The sequence below is a fragment of the Prenolepis imparis genome, unplaced genomic scaffold (genome assembly GCF_030444845.1).
Source record: "Prenolepis imparis isolate NDT839.2.m4 unplaced genomic scaffold, iyPreImpa1.0 SCAF_6, whole genome shotgun sequence".
Lineage (NCBI taxonomy): Eukaryota > Metazoa > Arthropoda > Insecta > Hymenoptera > Formicidae > Prenolepis > Prenolepis imparis.
Window position 1 is genome coordinate 4,209,961 of NW_028141164.1, and position 20,059 is coordinate 4,230,019.

At 36.2% G+C, this 20,059-nt stretch overlaps 1 protein-coding gene across 2 annotated transcripts in view; it reads right to left on the reverse strand.

Annotated features, from left to right (window-relative positions):
• Positions 1 to 20,059, reverse strand: part of LOC145937718 (uncharacterized) — a 104,965-nt gene that overhangs the window by 84,103 nt on the left and 803 nt on the right. Inside the window, exons 2-5 of one of the 2 annotated variants that reach the window (XM_083041007.1) lie at positions 16,718 to 17,007; positions 16,538 to 16,613; positions 16,173 to 16,430; positions 15,986 to 16,021 (exon numbers count right to left, since the gene is read on the reverse strand). In XM_083041007.1, coding sequence (XP_082897133.1) covers positions 15,986 to 16,021; positions 16,173 to 16,234 — 98 coding nt within the window. In that variant the 5' untranslated portion in view covers positions 16,235 to 16,430; positions 16,538 to 16,613; positions 16,718 to 17,007. Of the gene's footprint in view, positions 1 to 15,979; positions 16,022 to 16,172; positions 16,431 to 16,537; positions 16,614 to 16,717; positions 17,008 to 20,059 lie in introns of both variants that reach the window. The other variant, XM_083041006.1, reaches the window with a different exon arrangement.

The following is a 20,059-nucleotide window of genomic DNA, read 5'->3' on the forward strand; positions in this document are numbered from 1 at the left end:
GCACGCGCGCGCCTCCGCCTCGCGCGCGCGTGCACACGCACATGCACTCGACGTTCACCGTCGCGAAATGCATCCGTAAGTGGCGGCACTTATTGACGTTCGCGCGTCCGCGATCTTAACAATGCAGATTGAAGGTACGCTCTTCAGAGCGCGGGGGACAACGGACGAATCCGGTAACTATGACGACCGATTGTCGTCCCTGGAAACTTGCTCGCGTTACGTTTGTTCAGAAATGCTTCAAACTGCCCAGGCGTTCAGCCACGATCGTCGCAGAGACCTTAGGCTCTGCTTCGGTCCCTTGTCTCTGAATAATGCGTAACGAAAATCGAGTGGCGCGCGGATACAAATTTCTCTCTGAAATATTTGAAGGAAAGGGTTCTTCGTCCTTTTCGCATTTTTTCCCGTTAACTTTATGCGGTATGCGGTCAAATAATTTTTAACTTTTAAAATATCTCGAGGAAAAGTGAAAAAAGATTTGTGTGAAAAAAGTCATTCATAATTAATCATCCATTTATATATCATGCTACATTTGATTTGAATTCTCGAGATTTTCCGCTGCAAAATATATTGCAGAATAATTACATAATAATCGTACGTAAAAATAACAATTTACTGTCAATAAATTTTTAACTTTTAAAAAATTTCAAGGAAAGTTAATGCAAATAGGATAACACGTTAGAGTAAAAAGAGATTTGTATGAAAAAATTCATTCACAATTAATCATCCATTTATATATCATGCTACATTCAATTTATTTGAATTATCAAGATTTTCTACTGCGAAATAGACTTCAGAACTGTTAATAATCGTGCGTAAAATAACCGTTGGAATTGTTAAAGGGCAAGCGGTTTGGTGTCTCGAAAGGATATCCGGCTCTTTAAATCGAAACCTTAACACGTAACTCTCACCAACGTCTTCGCTACGGTCAGTGAATACCCCACGCACACGAGGTCTCACTTCCCTGTGGGGCCCCCAACAGGTGCACCCCACGCCAAGGTAGACACGCATCGTGCCTACCCCCTCGTATGGTGCACCTTTAACGCATGGTAGATTCTTAACCGACCATCTTGCACGCACGATTTCGAGACGGTTATTTCTTATCTTGTCTTAAAATGACTCAACCGTCTTTTCGTAACACGTAACGGTTTTACCGGTCACCTTTTAGCTCGTACCTACATTGAGATAGTCTTGACAAGCTTGATAAGAAACAGTCACAACTTATTTTCAATCGCGAACGTAATATAATATCTTATAAACGTCCATATAAAATAAGATTTTTATAAAAGTATGTGAATCGGGAAACGTGCGCCGCGTTTATGTCCGCTTCATTGAGCAGATAAAATTTACATCGTATTTTAAATACAATAAACACGAGTAACACTGCGGCGAACTGATATATCCGCATAGCGATTGGTTTAAAGTGGTTTAAAGGGAGGCCGATATAGTATCGAATTCTCTTTTTGATGCACAGCCAAGAATATTTTTCCTCATAATACCCAAGCGTATGCACAGATAACAGATTAATATTCAAACAAATAAATATTTATTTTGCAATCAGGCAGCAACAGGTAGCAACGTAATTAAAGCGTGCAGTTTAAACATTATTTTAACAACGTTTCCGGGCACTGACAGGTATGCGATAATTATTGATGGCAATTAGAGGTGTGCGGTAATGTGGGATTATGCGGATTTATAATTTAATCGATATCATAAAGTGATATTTAGTTTTTCTGTTTTATACAACGAGATCAGCGGCCACAGAAAATTTAACTAAAGCATCAGGCTTTTATTGGAAATTATAAATCGCGCACGGCCTGTTGCACATTCTGTTTAAATTACTCGTATAACGTTAAGTTTGGCTTGCGTATAGTAGAGTAGTGGCTCGATTTGCTGTTTCAATAAATCATCAGAGATATTTATTTTTATACTCGAATAAGTTCTCGAAGAATAAGACTAAATTTTATTTACACACGTGTATATATATATATATATATATATATAGATCCAAAAAAGTTTTATTTTTGTTTGGCTTTCCATTGAAATTTGCTGTTTTGACGTAATTTGCGCAGGCCTTTTTAATTCGCATCGTGGAGGTCTTCCCCCGTTCGACATAAAGTTCCATCATTTCGAAGGCTATCCGCTTTGTAAAAATGTGAAATAACGGCATATGCGTTACATATTCTGCGGGTATCTTTTATGTTCTCATTACCGGCCGAAATAAATGACTTTATGGCACAAAGCAGATAACCGTTGGCAAGCGAGTCTCTTTTGCACAATTGCATAGTTTTTACAATGAAGGAAAAAGGGCTGGTTTATAGACTTGTCGATTCGCGACTAGATATAGATGTAAAATAATATAATGCACACACACACACACACACACACATACATACATTCATAAACACACACAAATATATATTTGCACTAATGTTGAAACATTTTATCGTGTTCCAATTTTAGCTATGGATGCAAGTATCGAATTTGAATGCGAATACATACATACACATACACATACATTTAGTATGCTACTTACTACTAGCTAACCGTAAGGGACAGAGATTCCAATCAAGATATGCTACTTGCTTTGAAACAACAATATCTTAGTACGCCGTTATCGTCAAGGGACTATCTTTATCCGCTATAACCTTCGAGATTCACCTATAACCTTCTGTATTCATAGCCTAAGGAACATTCGAGGAATAATGAGTCTAGTGGTTGGACAAGAATTATCGCTATGCGATTAGGATTTCGTAATGACTACTGAAAGCTTTTAATTGCAATTTTTAATCTTTTAAAGCTTTGCCGATTATAAATCATAAACTTTTAATTTCTGCAAATATTACAAGCTATTAAAATATTAAACTCCAAAATATAATAGTAATAAAATGGCATAGAATTAAAATGGTAAATATATTATTACTAAAAGACTATATCGCATCATGCCTCATCAATTGATGCAGAATCGAAAATAATTACAACAGGGGAGGATTAATTTAGATTACGCTAATGCGTATCGTTTATTACTTGGAAATCAAAAATACAAACGAATGCCATTGATAGAGTGCTTTTTAATTAAGCCGTCTTGTAAATTGCTCTCTGTCGAGTTGGCACAGTGGATCACTTCACGCTAATTTTTCGCTGTTAATTACAAGTATTTGTTTGATTATCGACACCGTGGCGAGTCAATAATAAAATCACGAACCGAGTATAATTGTTTTTGTGATCATAAACATTTTGTCAATTTCAAACGCTGCCACTGTGATTCGATGCGCGCGGTTTCGCGAGTACTCACTTTAATCGGCGAGAAAAATGGTAGGGGGGGATATAAATCGATGGAAAAGCCCAGCGTGAGCGGGAAAAGTGTCGGCGACACGCGAGCGTACAATGAGATATTAATACTCCCATTTGGTTTCGATTTCCTGGAAAAACGTTTGATGGAGATAAAATTACCGGCAACAACGGTACAGCACCACAATAAATCAACCGCATATCCACCGTCATTTCCATTGTATAAAATCCGGCAAATTATGCGGACTCGATGAGGATCGTATCGATCATTATCTTTGATTTCATTAATGATAAAATTTAGAATGAAAATACCTGATGACATATTTTAACGTTACATCGTTAATGATCAGCGCATGTATTTATCCCCTCAGGACTGTTTAAACAGATTCTTCATATTTCAAACGCTGTTCTATGAGTAATGGATTTAATTGGCGTAAAAATTTTTAAACTAAATTAATTCTAAAAATAAAAGTTTAATGTATACAAAAAAATTAATTTATAAAAATCTGAAATATATATTTTTCATAATTAAGGGAAATTTTTTAAATATGAAGTCGTGCAGCTCTCTAGGAGGGGAGGTTGCAAAAATTATGAATATTTCACCGACGCTTCAACTACAACTTCATCTCAACATTTGAACATTATACGTATGATTCCTTGTTATACACGCGCATCTTCGCGTTTACGAAAAATCGAAGCAGCATAACTTTGCCGCGACGCGCAAGTTATCATGTTAAACATGATCATATATGCTGGGAGCCTAACCGTGACTCGTCCTGCACACGATTGCATTCACACTCAATAGGGTCACCGTATCAGTGGGTCGTGCTACCATGGTGCGGGGAGACGATGGTTCACCCCCATGTTGCACCCTCTGATAATAGCATTATGATTCGCCTGATTGTGGAAATAAACATGGGATCCGCACGGGGTGCAACGCATATGCGTATATACATATATATATATATATATATATATATTTATATACATATATATGCTACTATATATATACCACATATATATTACATATACATATATAATATATATACACATGCGCGTTTATACGCACATGCTGGCACCACACATACACATACACATACGCAATGACTCGGACAGTTCACGCCGCCGGTTAAATACGATGTGACAATAAATTTCGTTCCGTCGATCGGCTGTTCGATCGCATCGTTGATAATTACGATCGTGCGATTATCTCGTCTGTGAGCGATAACGATGCCGCGGTATAATTCGCAGGTGATTATTCGAGCAGTATGCGTTTCATCGAGGATCACATTGCTGCTCTGACAGAAGACATTTATCATCTCTCCGAGCGACTTTATTTATGCACCTTTAATTGAAATCTTCAATATTTTATGAAATTTGATTGTAATTCCGCAGATATGATTTATTTAAGCTTGTCAATTTATTTCTGAATTTAAAAGCGCGTAATTATTAATGTATTTAATATTTAAAAAAAACAGTAGAAAATTTTTATAAATTATAGCAAATATATTCGACATACATTCGATTATTATTCATTATAGAAAAAATTCCCTGCGTTCGTCTAATTGTAAGAATCTTTTATTTAAGATAAAGGACCGAATTTTTGATAAATTTATTTAATAATTTAATTAACAATGCTTTTATTCTTGTTTTAAGAAATATAGATTGCTGTATACGTATATCTCGGCGTATGATAAACGTAAAATCTTTAATTTTAATTAATTAGAATCAAACAGATGTGAGTATGTAGATAGAAAAAATACGTAGAAAAATGTGAATGAAAAAGAAATAAAGTACAAGTGGTTATCTCAAAATATACGCTATGATCTTCATAGCATTAGATTAACCGGATCATCAACATCGTCGCTCGCGTGAAACACGTCTGTCAATGTGATATCAGGATTCCGTCAATGACCGGCGCTCGCGCGGAGCGTCGAAGGCGCAAAGTCCGCGAATATTTCGTAGGGCGACATCACGTGCAACAGGCGTCTCGGTGCGAGGGGTACGTGCGTTCGGGCTGCCTCAGAATCTTCGGTATTTGATCGGTATCGATGGCGACCAATACGCGCGCATCGGTGTACATAGCCGGCGCGCGCGAACGTGCGGCCGTATACGTGTGAGTCTGTGTTTGTACGAGAATGTGCCGGCTAGCATATAGCTAACAGGGTCACTGTGCCAGCAGGACACGAAGGGGTCGTGCACCCCCTCGTCCCCGATTGTCCGAATACGTAACAGACTATCAGCACTATCGGTGTATATAACGTTTATTGTAGATCGATCGATCGGTTCCATTGATCGCGTTGCGTGCTCGCTCATACCACGTCGTTTTACTATCTATAAACACTATGCGCGGATTCACTGTCGCTTTAGGTATGCGTCGGCTATTAATTATCACGACAGATAACATCGGCCGCCACTGTTGAACTGGCGTAGCCGGTGCAACATGTAAAAATCTAGAGATAATCAAGATCGCTCGATTTTTTTTCCAAAAGATCAATCGTGTACATTTTTCCTAATAATTATCGATTTCGAGTAATATAGACTGTGATAAAATGATTATATTAAATAATCTGTCATAATAGATATGCTTTTGATCTACGTATTAATTCGAAGATCTCCGCCAGTTGTCGATTACCAAGTTAAGACCGCTTCGAAATTTTTGAATTTTGAGATATTTCGACCGTCAAAACGTTCGCGTTATCTACTCCTCATGCTGTAAATTATTCCTACCCTCGCAAAGTCGTCTGTCGCGTGACTAAAAGAGGGTGTGACTGTCATCCGAATAGTCCCCGAATGTATTAAGACATCACTCGACGCTATAAAAGTAACATCGGGCATTTGCTTATGAGAGAGCTAAATAAGACTTTCATTTTATTCTCCATTATATTAGTTGAAGTTATCAAAGAGATATGTGCTTATGTTCTAAAAATTTATATATAGAGAGAGAGAGAGGGAGAGAAAGAGAGTGTGTGTGTGTGTGTATATATATATTATGATTATTAATTATTAAACAACCTTCGTTCTCTACGCACGCGAGACATGTGCACAGCGCACTGTATATCTATTTTTCATTACCTCCCAGTATAATTAGAGTACATTTCGGTATCCTTGCGCGAGGCAATTGTATTACATTTCCCATAGCGACCAAATGTAATTATTTTTACAGTGAACTAGCCTGAATTGAATGGTGAACACGGCTGCTAATGATCCCGCGGCATACCGGTATACGATATGAGAATAACGGGCAACGAGCTTGCCAAAAATTCAGACGAGCATAATTCGCCATTGTGTTGTCAAAGCATAACATCTTGTTCGCGCGGCATACGATAGAAGAATCCATAGGTTGTCCGAACGATCGGACAGGAAGAGAGAGAAAAAGAGAGAGAGAGAGAGAGAGAGAGAGAGAGAGAGAGAGAGAGAGAGAGAGAAAGAGAGAGAATCGATGGTCGAAACTCGACGCAGAGAAGACAATTCACGGGCTTAGCTGCGTAATAAGAGACCAGTGTTTTTGGCTTGGTATGGGACGATGTTGTCCGGCCGCCGGATCACCGTGCATGGGGATAGAACGTAGGTGAAATGAGGGGTGAAGGGTGTCCAGTGACGATAGGTCGCCATGGCAACCGACTGCACCGCCTCACCACCCCGTGCATCCCCCATGGCTGCAGTCCGAGTTTGCGAGCGGAACTGCATCCTGGCGGAATGGGCAGGAGGGGCGAACGGATGGAGGCACCCTGAATTTTGGTGGATAAGTGCGGAGGCGCACGGAGACGGGGTTGAAATGAGGGAACGGACAGTCACCCCTGCGAATCTATGTCTAATGATTATCGCGTATCCTCGGTCCGTTGAGATCCCCATGGAATTTAGCCTCGCGCGTTCATTAAAAATATCAAAGCCTCGTGAAATCCGGGAATATTCCTCGCAAGGCTTATACAAAAGAGCCCGAATGAAAGGATGTAAATTATTCGTAAACGTGTACTATTGATGATTAATATTATTATGTGTATTATCAAAGATTGTTTTTCTACTATTCACTATTGAAAATTAACCGTAAGGCTTCGTAAGGCAAATGCTTGGAAGCATCAAAGTGCAAATGCACGTCAATGGGGTTAATGGCACGAAAGAAATTGATAGAGTAACGCTTGGCGCACAGGCACGCGATCGGAGATAGTCAAATAACGACTTTTACTCCGCGTAGCACAAGCAGCGTAATGGTCACTCCCGGCGAATCTCCTTGAACGAGGCCAATCGTAGTCATTCTGCGCGAAACACGACATTAGGGCTCGCTGCTGATGGACGTGCACGCGACTTTCAAAGTTTTTCGCGGGAAGGGGTCGCCGGGTACGGAAGGCGCATTACATTATTTATCTTATTTATCGGAGTTTGCGCCATTTTCTGATCTGATTCGGCGATAGCGGTCACGTACGACCATCGTGTGTGTCGTCGGAGACAGCGACACACAAGGTGGCGTGTCAGAAAATTATTATATGCCTTACTTTGCCGTCTGTGTCTGCCGAGTGAATATTTTATTAATTCCATAAAGTGCTCGCCTCAGCTTACTCGCACACCCCGGAGGCTTCTATCGCGCCGACGAACGCACGTCAAAAATGCCAAATGCCCTTTATTCGAAGCAGCGTCGAACTGCCTCCGCGAGCTATAATTGCCCTAAAGCGAAGCTTTCGCGTTACTAAAAAGCGGATGATAGCTAATACTCGTCAGCGAATCAATCGTACGTATAGCAAGTGTATAGATATATCGCAATGTTTTAATAAATTTCAGCAATATTCTCGCATTATACTTATGACCGGAAAGCTGCACAAAAAGCTAACTGTACATATATGTATATGTATATATACTCGTCAAAAAAATTATAGCAACACGTAATTAATATCAAAATTTAGCATAAATTCAAATAAGCGTATCTTCGCGAAAAATTGTCGTATTTCAAAAATTTTTTTTTTTGTTTTAAAGAGTAAAGTCTCTACTTTAAGGAACTTTCATTCGATTTTGATTTTATTCTCTCCCCCTTTCACCATCCCTTTAAAAGGAGGGACGTGTTTTTTGTTCCAAAAACTGCATAGTTTGACGAATTCTACGGAGTGTATTAAATTTTTTTCGCAAATATCATCATAACTATCGTAAAATATGGACTTTTCTCTACAAATTTAAAAAAAAATTGAATACCGTACAATTTTTTTTCGCGAAGTTACAGCATATCAAAGTTACCTATGCATTTTTGACTATGTATTCAATTACCGCCAACATTAGCATTATCCGATGGGCACTACGGGGAAGTTGCTGGTCGGATTTTCCCCATCGTGTGTGTGTGTGTGTGTTGGGGCAGGGATAATGTTCGTATTTAAAATTGTGTATTTTTGCCTCGTCTTTGGATGACCTTTTATGGGAAGATGGCTGCATGATTTTGAAAGACTACCAACCAATTTCCAGCAATTGGAAGCAGCCCTACATCGAATATGGTTCGAAATTCTGCAAGCCACAATTAGAGCCTGCATTAATATGCGTGAGTGCCTGCAAGAGGTCATCCGAAGACGAGGCAGAAATATACAATTTTAAATACGAACACATATACCCCTATCCCAACACACACACACACACACACACACACACACACACACACACGATGGGCAAAATCCGACCAACAACCTTCCCGTAGTGTCCATCGAGTAATGCTAATATTGGCGGTAATTAAATATATAGGCAAAAATGCATAGGTAACTTTGATATGTTGTAACTTCGCGAACAAAAATCGTACGGTATTCAATTTTTTTAAAAATTTGTAGAGAAAAGTCCATATTTTACGATAGTTATGATGATATTTGCGAAAAAAATTTAGTACACTCCGTAGAGTTCGTCAAACTATGCAATTTTTTGAAAAAAAAACACGTCTCTCCTTTTAAAGGGATGGAGAAAGGGGGAGAGAATAAAATCGAACGAAAGTTCCTTAAAGTAGAGACTTTACCGTTTAAAACAAAAAAAAAATTTTTGAAATACGACAATTTTTCGCGGAGATACGCTTATTTGAATTTATGCTAAATTTTGATATTAATTACATGTTGCGATAATTTTGTTGACGAGTGTATATGTATATAAATATATATTTACTGTAATAATATATGTATATTATTTATCAAAATAAAACTATTGAATAATTTTATTTTGATAAATAATATACATGCATATATTTATTTTATTTTATTTTGATAAATAATATATATAGTACATAATCGGAGAAAGTAAAAGGAAAATTATTATATGAATAATTTTATTCCGATAAATAATATTACTTCAAACGAATGAAATTCGAAACACATGATCACGCACCGATTGTGAACAAGACGATAAAGGAACTGAAAGTTTCATTACGCCGAATAAGGTATGCCCGGTGTCCTTAGCTCCGAAGGCCTAAGCCGCAAGCTATGAATTTATGCAAATCGAGATAAGACTGGCACGTCTCCATGACCTCGGCCGAACCCCATGGCCGCCGGGGGTTACGTAGTGGCTTACAGTTCGGACTTCATGCCCTCCGTACCAACCGGACTAGCCAAACGGTCCAAACTATCCGCGGACTTAACCGACTGTTAAGTTCGACTTGAGTTACTCGTAAGACCAACCCCGTGTAATCCAAAGGATCTCAGCGAAATACCCCGGTATGATTGTGTAAGCGCTACGTTCAAGTTGCAAAGGAGTCTCGACCCTACCGGCGGTATCGTTTGATCAGGATGGATACCAGCAAATATAATAATAAGCAGTGGTTGAGAAGTTGTGCCGTAGTCTGCAATGATGGAAGTTAAACGACGATCGTGATTCTAGACCAATTTGAGCGCCAAACGCTAACATTCAGATAGGCATGTATCAATATATATCTCGACAAACTAAATCAACGGAATACAATGTATATTTCCCGTGTCATTAGCATTCAGTCAATAGAATTTCAAGATGTAATTTTTTTTTTTTTAGTTGTTATCGTGCAAATTGATTTTGCGGTGCAAACTCGATAAATAAAAAATATTTTTCGACAAGAACAAAAAAGTACAGAATTAAGCAGGCGAAATATATAATTTATTTATTTTCTTTACTGTCGTACTTATTGATTTAGCAATAAAATTCTATTGATTTAATAAAGGTTGAATTATATAAAAGGATAACGCAAATGCATGTAACAGTCGTCTTGATTTCAAATACATTTTTCTCGACGCGTGTATCTGCAGATAGTATCTTCTTTGAATATTTCAACGCGCGCTTAATCGTCACGATTCGTCGGTGGAGTAAAAAAAAATACCAAGCCGGTCGGAGTTCCAAGGAAATAACGAATGCAAGAAATCAATTCCGCGACAAGATAACCTGAAACGGCCTCTAGCCTCGTGCATGTGGTATGGTCTGTCACGTGTACACGTACACGTCCGAGCCGAGACCCAGGCTGAGCCTGGCGATAAGATCGGTCGCGTGAGCCAACCTAGGGGTAGTTTGCCCCAAATGGCTAGTCCCATTTCCCTCGTCTCTAAGTAGCCGGGTATATTTGTATCGTCGTATACGCGTCGGTGCGCCGACGCCTCGCGTTATTCGCGTCCTCTTCAACGTCCGCCTGTCCTCGTCACCGTCACACTTTACTCCCACTCGTCGGATCAATCCGATAACGGAAAATCACTACAGACGCGCCCTTCCCCGCGGTCGTTGACAAAGCGCGCGTTTAAAAAAAATGTTCTTTTCATTCCGCGAGTTGGAAAATGTCAAGATCAATGATATTAATGTCGCTTATCGACGTTATCGAAGCCGCGGGATTATCCTTCGATTAAATCCTTTCGGGGCCGGAGGCATGTTATATTACGCGCGCACTCGAACGTCTCAAATAAGACGAGACGAGATCCTCGATCTCGTCCTCGAAGCGCTGTCAGAGTCGGCGAGTAATCTGGCGACAGTTTCATTAACGCTCTTTTCCGCCGACAAATCCGTCATGGATTTGGAACGGAATGCAGCCTGGAAGCGCTGCGGCCTTTCTCCTATCCCCTCGTTCCTTTCGCAAATCGGCTCCGGTGCCTCCCTTTCTCCGTGCCCGGGGATCGCTTTTGGGCCATGCGAATCCGGCGGACACAAGTACCCACCTGAAATCCTGACGTCCTGACGTGGCAATGCACCGCGCGGGAACGAGAGATCGCGTTGCAAGTGCCAGGGCTGCAGCTAAGCTCAGCACATTGCTGTGTGCCTTCCGGCTTAAGGCCGATAATGTTTTCATATTGTGGCGTGCTGTCGGCATTACGTCGCTCCTTGTGACTGGCGAGTAGATCTTGCCCGAGAATAGAACAGACCGAGAACCTGTTCTCCACCTCTCTCTCTCTCTCTCTCTCTCTCGCTCTATGTGTGTATGTATGTATGTATGTGTGTGTGTGTGTATATCGCGTATATCTTCGACCTCCGCCCTCTCGTCCACCGCTTTTATATTCCGCTTGCCGTGATCTTTTAACATCCAACGCGATCCGCCACGGGAACGAGTTTAAAAGTAGGTTGAAGGACCCACGTGACATGCCTCGCGGATAAGAACTTAAAAGGAACCACGAAGAGAGACACTCGAGTCGAGTCGAGGACTTGCCCCAGCTCGCTGTTTGTCTCCGGTGTTCTCTTCGTATATCCTTCTTCTTTCTTCTCTCTTTCTCTTTTCCTCTTTTTCTTTTTTTTTTTTTTTTATTTTCTAGAGTACCACGGCTTTCGACGCTGGAATTTCCCGCGGCTTCTATTGGCCCGTCCTTGCGGCGCGGCCTTGACACTACTTTGAACGATGCTCATCAGTATACGCTTTCTCTTTTCGAGTGCTAAGTATGTCGCATAATCGTATTCGATATGCAAAAGAATTCCAGACAATTACAATTCGTTCGAATCTCGGAAAAAATAATATATCAAAAATGATCGAAAAGACTTTGACGCGCTATCGATTGTTGCAAAATTATACTGGAATCTTTCTTTGACAGGTAAAAATGTCAATTGTCGAAAAATTATTTTTAAGAAAACGAAAAATTATTTTTAAAATTGTATATGTGCACGAATGTATCTCAAGACGAAAAACGTGCGTATAAAATATGACTATACGCCATATGGCAATTAAGCTGGAGTACGATAAGAGACAGCGAACAAATATTTGCAGAATGACGTCTTTACTAGCGACCGATTCTATATATATAGATCCCTTATCGATATCGCAACAGGCGCAGATTTACAAAAATTAAATTATGAAGTACGTACGAATTATTTGCCTATCACATAAGTTGCGATAAATTTATAGAATCTAAAAGTTATTAGATTGCGTTAATCGATCGTGATGTAAAATATTATTGCCAAGAGAGGCAGAAATAGATTATACTTTTTAAAATTACAGATAAACGCATTTATAGCATAAATTTAAATCAGAGAGATAACAAATAGTCGAGCAAGCAGAAAGAAATTTTGGACACATTTCAACAGAAACAACCATCACGCGCGCCTTTTTTACAGAATGATTATTTGATATGCCTCTTTTCTGTTGAAAAATATGTACGTCTGTCTTTAATTTGTCAAGAAGGTTAGATTTCTGTTGAAACACACCGCGATGGTCAAAGAGTACGTGCGGTCCGGTGCAAAAGAGTTGGGGCGCTTAACTTTAAGCCGGCGCTAATGAGATTGGAACACGGCGGAAATTTTGTATAACGAACCGAAGAAGCTTTTGGTCTTTGAATCAAAGTCCACCTACTTTTCAAATTTACAAAGGCCTCGGACCGTCAATGAAGTAAATTCACGGTGGAATATTGCAGAGAGAAACTTCTCAAAAAATTTCGCGAAACTTCTTATTAGAAGCCGATCGCACTAAGTACTCGCGGCAGATTGTCTCCATATAATATTCAATTTCCTGAGGCGCAATCGCGTCATTTTGTAAGGGGCATTATTCCGCCTAATGGCAAAGATGTATGCAAGATATCGAAGTGAGTGTGTACGGATTTGGGACGTGATACGGCAACCATGACAATATATTTTTATGTGTCATTAACTTATCCGTCGTAATCTGGAGACGCGGAAAGGAATCGTTCACGAGCGATTCCGAATCGGCCATATGGCGGGTTTCTAGTACGGGCTTATCGAAAGATAAGTCGATGCTATTAAACCACCCCAGCGGACCCCCGCGCACCTGTCCTTCGCACGCCACGTAACATGTCGAGTTCGGTGGGATTTTTACTCCGTTCTGCGGAATATACCGACATCAGAGTCTTTTTATCGAACAAAGGTTCGCCTTTTAACGAGTGTACGGTAAACCGAGATAGGAGATAGTGAATTTAAATGTCCTCGAATATAACAGACGGGACGTAGAGAAGCGCACAGGGTAGACAAAGCCGGATCGTCGCGACGGATCTATCCGTTCGAAATTTTCGTCACTCGGCAATCCCGGAATGTCCTTTTTCATCAATCTGCGTCGACAAGTTTTTTTTCGAGCATGCATTATAGTTTATCGCTAAGAAATTCAATGCCAGCAATTAATATATGCGGCACTTTAAAAAGATACTTGAAATTGCTAATTGTCAACGAAATATAACGCAATAATTGAATCGAGTAAATACTTTGATTAAAATTGAGAATGTTCTTCGAATGACAATTTAAAATTTGTAAACACTAAGCAGGTTTATATAAAAAAATCTATATATATATATATATATATATATATATATATATAATTAAAGATTATAATAAAGTTTTCTATACAATTCGAAATTAAATTAAAACTTGAATTTTTAATACGCATTTACGAGCGAGAAAATTTTATGTTGAATCGGAAATTTTTCTAAAAATTTTTCCTTGAATCTCAGAAAATTATTATTTTTTTTATTGTAAATAAGCTTTTATTTATAGTAAATAAGCTTAGAAACTATCATATTTAATAGTGATGTCTACATACATAGAAAAGTATAATACTTTTATATATTTAGCGCACATATCTTTTATTTTTTTCGAAAAAGTTACTAAATTCAATATTTTACTGAAAATACTAATATCTGAAAAAGAAAATTCAAGTTTTAATTTAATTTCGAATTGTATAGAAAACTTTATTATATTCTTTAATTATATATATATATATATATATATATATATATATATATATATCGAATTTTTTATATCAACCTGCTTAGTGTTTACAAATTTTTATTTGTCATTCGAAGAACATTCTCAATTTACTGAAAATACTAATATCTAACCGTTTCCTTAATGCTTTTCTTAATATAATTCTCGATTTATAAAATATGTACCTATGTCATTTTTATTCGAAGATAACATTGAGTATTTTTACAATTTCACAAGAACAGAAAATTCTAGAAATCGTATTTGTGTAAACTTTGTCATTTATTAAATTTTCGATTATCTCTTCAGTATAGAATACTTGTTATATAAGTATACACACAGATATTTATTTATTCGAGATTCCTTTTCTAAAAAAGGCATGTTAAGTCGATTCTCGCAAGTATTGTTACATTTTTTCTGCGATGCTGATTGCGACTGTCTCGATTCGCATTGTGCGTTATATTTGTACCATCGAGAAGCTATTATTGCGAAGGTTAGTAATTTGAAAGTTTGTTCAAAATGAAATTAAATAAAATAATATATTTTAAATAATATATGTTATAATACTTAAAAAAATTCGATTAATATTTTTTGACAGAAATCAGCTGATAACTGTCAAAAACATTAATCAAATTTAAAGTATTATAACATGTTATTTAAAACATATTTTATTTATTTTATTTTGAACAAACTTTCAAACTACTAACCCTCGCGATAATAGCCTCTCGATGCTACAAATATAACGCACAATGCGAATCGAGACAGTCAAGCAGCATCACAGAAAAGATGCAATAATACACTGAGAGAATTGTCTCTCAGAGAATTTACCCTGAAAATCATGGTAATCGTGGGACAATATGTTATGAAAAGAATTTTATGAGAATTTCTCTGATCATTATTTATCACAATAAAAATAATAATACATATCACAATAAAATATAAAACATATTTAATTAATTTTACTAAACTGCATAGTAAAATTGATCAAACATATTTTATATTTTATTGTGATAGATATTATTATTTTTATTGTGATAAATAATGATCAGAGAAATTGTCATAAAATTCTTTTCATACCATATTGTCTCACGATTACCATGATTTTCAGCGTAAATTCTAAGAGAAAATTCTCTCTGTGTATTTGCAAAAATCGACTTAACATGCCTCTTTTAGAAAAAGATGTTATAATACTTTCAATTCGATTAATATTTTTGACAATTATCAGCTGATTTCTATCAAAAAATATTAATCGCGGATAAGGTATTATAACATATTACTATTTTAATATTTTCAACATATTATTATTTTAAAATTTAATTTGCAAATTAACGCTTTATTATCAGCTAATTTCTATCAAAAAATATTAATAAAAATATTAATTTGCTAATTAAATGTTAAAATAATAATATATGTATGTGTGAAGCTAGCGTATAATTTCGTGGAAACTCATAAATAATTAAGAGTTCTGGTTTTATCTTCAATAGTAGAATTATTAATAGCAGAACTCTTAATTATTTATAAGTTTCCACGAAATAAGACGCCAGCTTCATATACCCCCATTACCGCTATAGAAATTTTATAAGATAAACAATTTCTCACTCACCGATACCTGCAATAGCGGAGTTGTAGTACACAGCACATTGATCTGAAACAAAATATTCAAATTATGTATATACATGTATGTGTGTGTGCGCGCGCGCGAGTGTGTGTGTGTGTACAGGGTGTTTTAAAAATCTGAAAACGATCGAATATCTCAATAAAGTTTAGAAAAAAATGTTTTTAAATATTTTGCATACCTCGCAGTTGCCTCGTTGTCGCCTGATGCCTCCCCGGGCCTCCTCCTCCTCTCTTGGTCCATGGTGACACTCGCGAAAACACGAATAATTACGATCGCCCGACACTTTACACGGCACTCCCGACGCAACGCGTGAATCGCACGCGTATTTCGCGTACATTGCGCAATGAGAGAAAACGATGCGAAAACTATAATCGCGCACGAAGCAACGTCCGTTCGACACTCGAGAAACTCGCGCGCAGCTTATCAGCAATGCAACCTGTAACAAATAAAATACATACATATATAGAGAGATATTTAAACAAATATATAATAACAAAAAAATGTTACTTAAAAGAAATGTTATTATATATTTATTTTGTTTACCTCACAGTCACAGTTGCCTCACTGTCGTCCAATGCCTTCCCGAGCCTCCTTCTCCTCTCCTATCTGAAAAGCTTACCTGTAATAATAAATAAAATACATATATATTGAGATTCTTAAACAAATATAATAAAAATTATGTGTTTCTTAAAAGAAATGTTATTATATATTTATTTTGCATACCTTATAGTTGCCCCGCGATTGCCCGATGCCGTCCAGGACCTCCTCCTCCTCTCTTGGTCGACCGTCATCGCTCCTTCCTAGCACTCACGATACTCGCGAAAACACGAATAATTACAATCGCCCGACACTTTACACGGCACTCCCGACGCGACGCGTGAATCGCACGCGTATTTCGCGTACATTGCGCAATGAGAGAAAACGATGCGAAAACTATAATCGCGCACGAAGCAACGTCCGTTCGACACTCGAAAATCTTGCAGTCAAATTCGCGCGCAGCTTATCAGCAATACCTGTAACAAATCAAATAAATACATATATAGAGAGATACTTAAACAAATATTATAAATATTAATTTTTTTCACAGAAATCAGCTGATTAAAGCGTTAATTTGCTAATTAATTTTTGAAATAATATGTTATAAAAATTAAAATAATAATATGTTTTAAATAATATGTTATAATATTTTTGACAGTTATCAGCTGATTTCTGTCAACAAATATTAATCAAGTATAAGGTATTATACCATATTATTTACAACATATTACTATTTTAATTTTTTATCATATTATTTTAAAATTTAATTAGCAAATTAACGTTTTAATCAGCTGATTTCTGTGAAAAAATATTAAGCAAGTTTAAACGAACTTTATATTATTCTTTTTAACATAAAATTGAAGAATGGCGCGCGCGTTTGTTGTTCTAATAAAATAAAAGATAATTTATAACTCATCGATACGATGTGCAATTACGAAATAATAGCAGACAACACGTTGATCTGTAAAAATTATATAAAAATATATATTTAAAGAGGGTCTAAAATAATTACTATTTTGAAAGGTAATTGTTAAGCGCATTAAAATTTTTTATTTGATATAAATATTTAATAAAAAATTTATATATAATTCTTGCAAAAAATTTGATGTAAACTTTATATTATTATTAAGTACTCTCTCTCTCTCTCTCTCGTATGTATGTGATAAAGAATAATCTATTTCTTACATAAATAATTTAGTTATAAATTTTAATAATTATAAATTTTATGATATTGAATTATTCCACATGCGTCTATATGTAAAAATATTATTGCAAATATTTTATTATAAATATTTTAAGTATTTGTAAATAAAATACAAAATATTTGATGTATACATTACATTATACAATGATATGAAATAGATCGTTGAAATAAACGAGCAATTTACAAGTACACTTTTATAACAAATATAATAAATATAATAAATAAATTAGAAATATTATACTCATCCTACTCGCCCAACCTCTTTCCGGGTCTTTTCCTTTTCTCTTGTTTATTCTTTGTTGCTTCTTTATGACATTTACTTGCAAAAACACAGTTAATTACAATCGCGCGCGTACTAATCGACAGAATACGATAATTACGCGACGATGTTAATCACACGCGACGTGCATCTTATTATGAAAAGAAAACAAACACGATACAACTATATCAATATCACAAAGCTACAATCTGCTCGTCATTCGAAAATTGTACGATCAAATTTGTGCGATAACTCTATTGCTAATAAATAAAAATAAAAAAAATATATCTATATATATATATATATATATATATATATATATATATATGTATCTCATTTCAGAATAATTATTATCTTGCATTATATAATTGCGAAAAACTATGTAAATTAAAATTAAAGATACATATCTGTAGAATGCTATATCCAAAAATATGTATATTATTATTCCGATAGATCTCGATCGAATAAAACGAAAAGAATAGACGTTTCGATAAATTATAACGATATATACAGTACCGGCCAAAATTATATCACCTTTTAATTTTTTCAGCATAACTTGTTTTAAAGTGCACGGATCTCTACACAAATCATAACATATTTTGAAGGACGGTATAACATATATTGAATTATAATTCAATGTTATACCAACCTTCAAAACATGTTATGATTTGATAGAGATCCGTGCACTAAACAAGTTATGCTGAAAAAATCAAAAGGTGATATAATTTTGGCCTGTACTGTGAACGCTGAATTTATTATACGTAATTGATAAATATTAAAATACACGATTAAATACACGATAAGTTTGCTACCACGTAAATGCGCCACGCCACTCGATTCAGAATCGATCTGTTCGGTATTCGTGACGTTTCTTTCAATAGTCATCAAGTACGAGAGTTAATTAATCGCGCGAGCTGATAATCTATCGTAATCTATAATCGCTCATAAGGAATAATCACATTTGATATCTCTCCTAGCACTTGTCACGATCGTATTTCGAATGATAATACAACGCACGCCTTTCCTATGCGCCTTTCCATTCGAGTCTGACTCAAATAAATGAAGAATAAGATGATGAGTGGAAGGGTGCGTATTAAAATGCGTGCCTGCGTGTCTCGCCCTATTATACGGCGATAGGAATGCGATCGCGACGTGTATCTTAATAAAAAAATTTTGAACGCGATTATTTTCTAAGTAAAAATTATCGATCTGACAATGAGGCATTAACTGTCGCGATTGACGGCTCGTAAACATATCGATAATGATTTAATTGTTTATCAGAAATACATATTTCGCACAATCTATTTCAAGCAAGAACCGAAATAATAGAGGATATAAGAAATAGTAAATTATCATTTTATTTCCATCTTTACGGATAATACTTGTATCTTTAACAGTGCTTAGATTCCCATATATGTATGTATTTCGTGTCGCGTTTTTCATCGATTTATATAAATATAATAATATATAATTAACTATATATCTCTCTCTCTTCCCTCGCCTCCCTCTCACACTTTTTTTGATCGAAGTATATGTTTGAATATACAAACTGGATCAAATGACGCGAAGTAGATTGTAATTTCGTAATAATGCTCGTATGAGCATAATGAGAACGTTTATTCTTTGAGCGTAATATTTTATAATAAAATGCGCGTCACCTGCGATTAATCATCGAGATGAGTGTTGTACAAAGTACCGTACATATGCATATTTTACTGATTATTCGTGTTTTTTCGTGAGTAAATAATAAGTGCCTAATAATGTATATAAGAAACAGTAAAAAATAAACTAGAGAAAAGGAACAGGCCCGGGGAGGCATCGGCGGAGCAACTGTGTAATATAAATATAATTTTTAATTTATTTAATTTTTTATCTATAATGTTAATTGCTTATTTATCTCAGCAATAATGATTCATTTTAAATCTCAATAAAAACGATCCATTTTCCATTGTAATCCAATTTATATAAAATATTTTAGAGATTATTTTGTATATAATACCTTGCAATTATTAAATAATAATAAAGAGATAAATAATAATAAATATTTATAATAATTAATTTATTA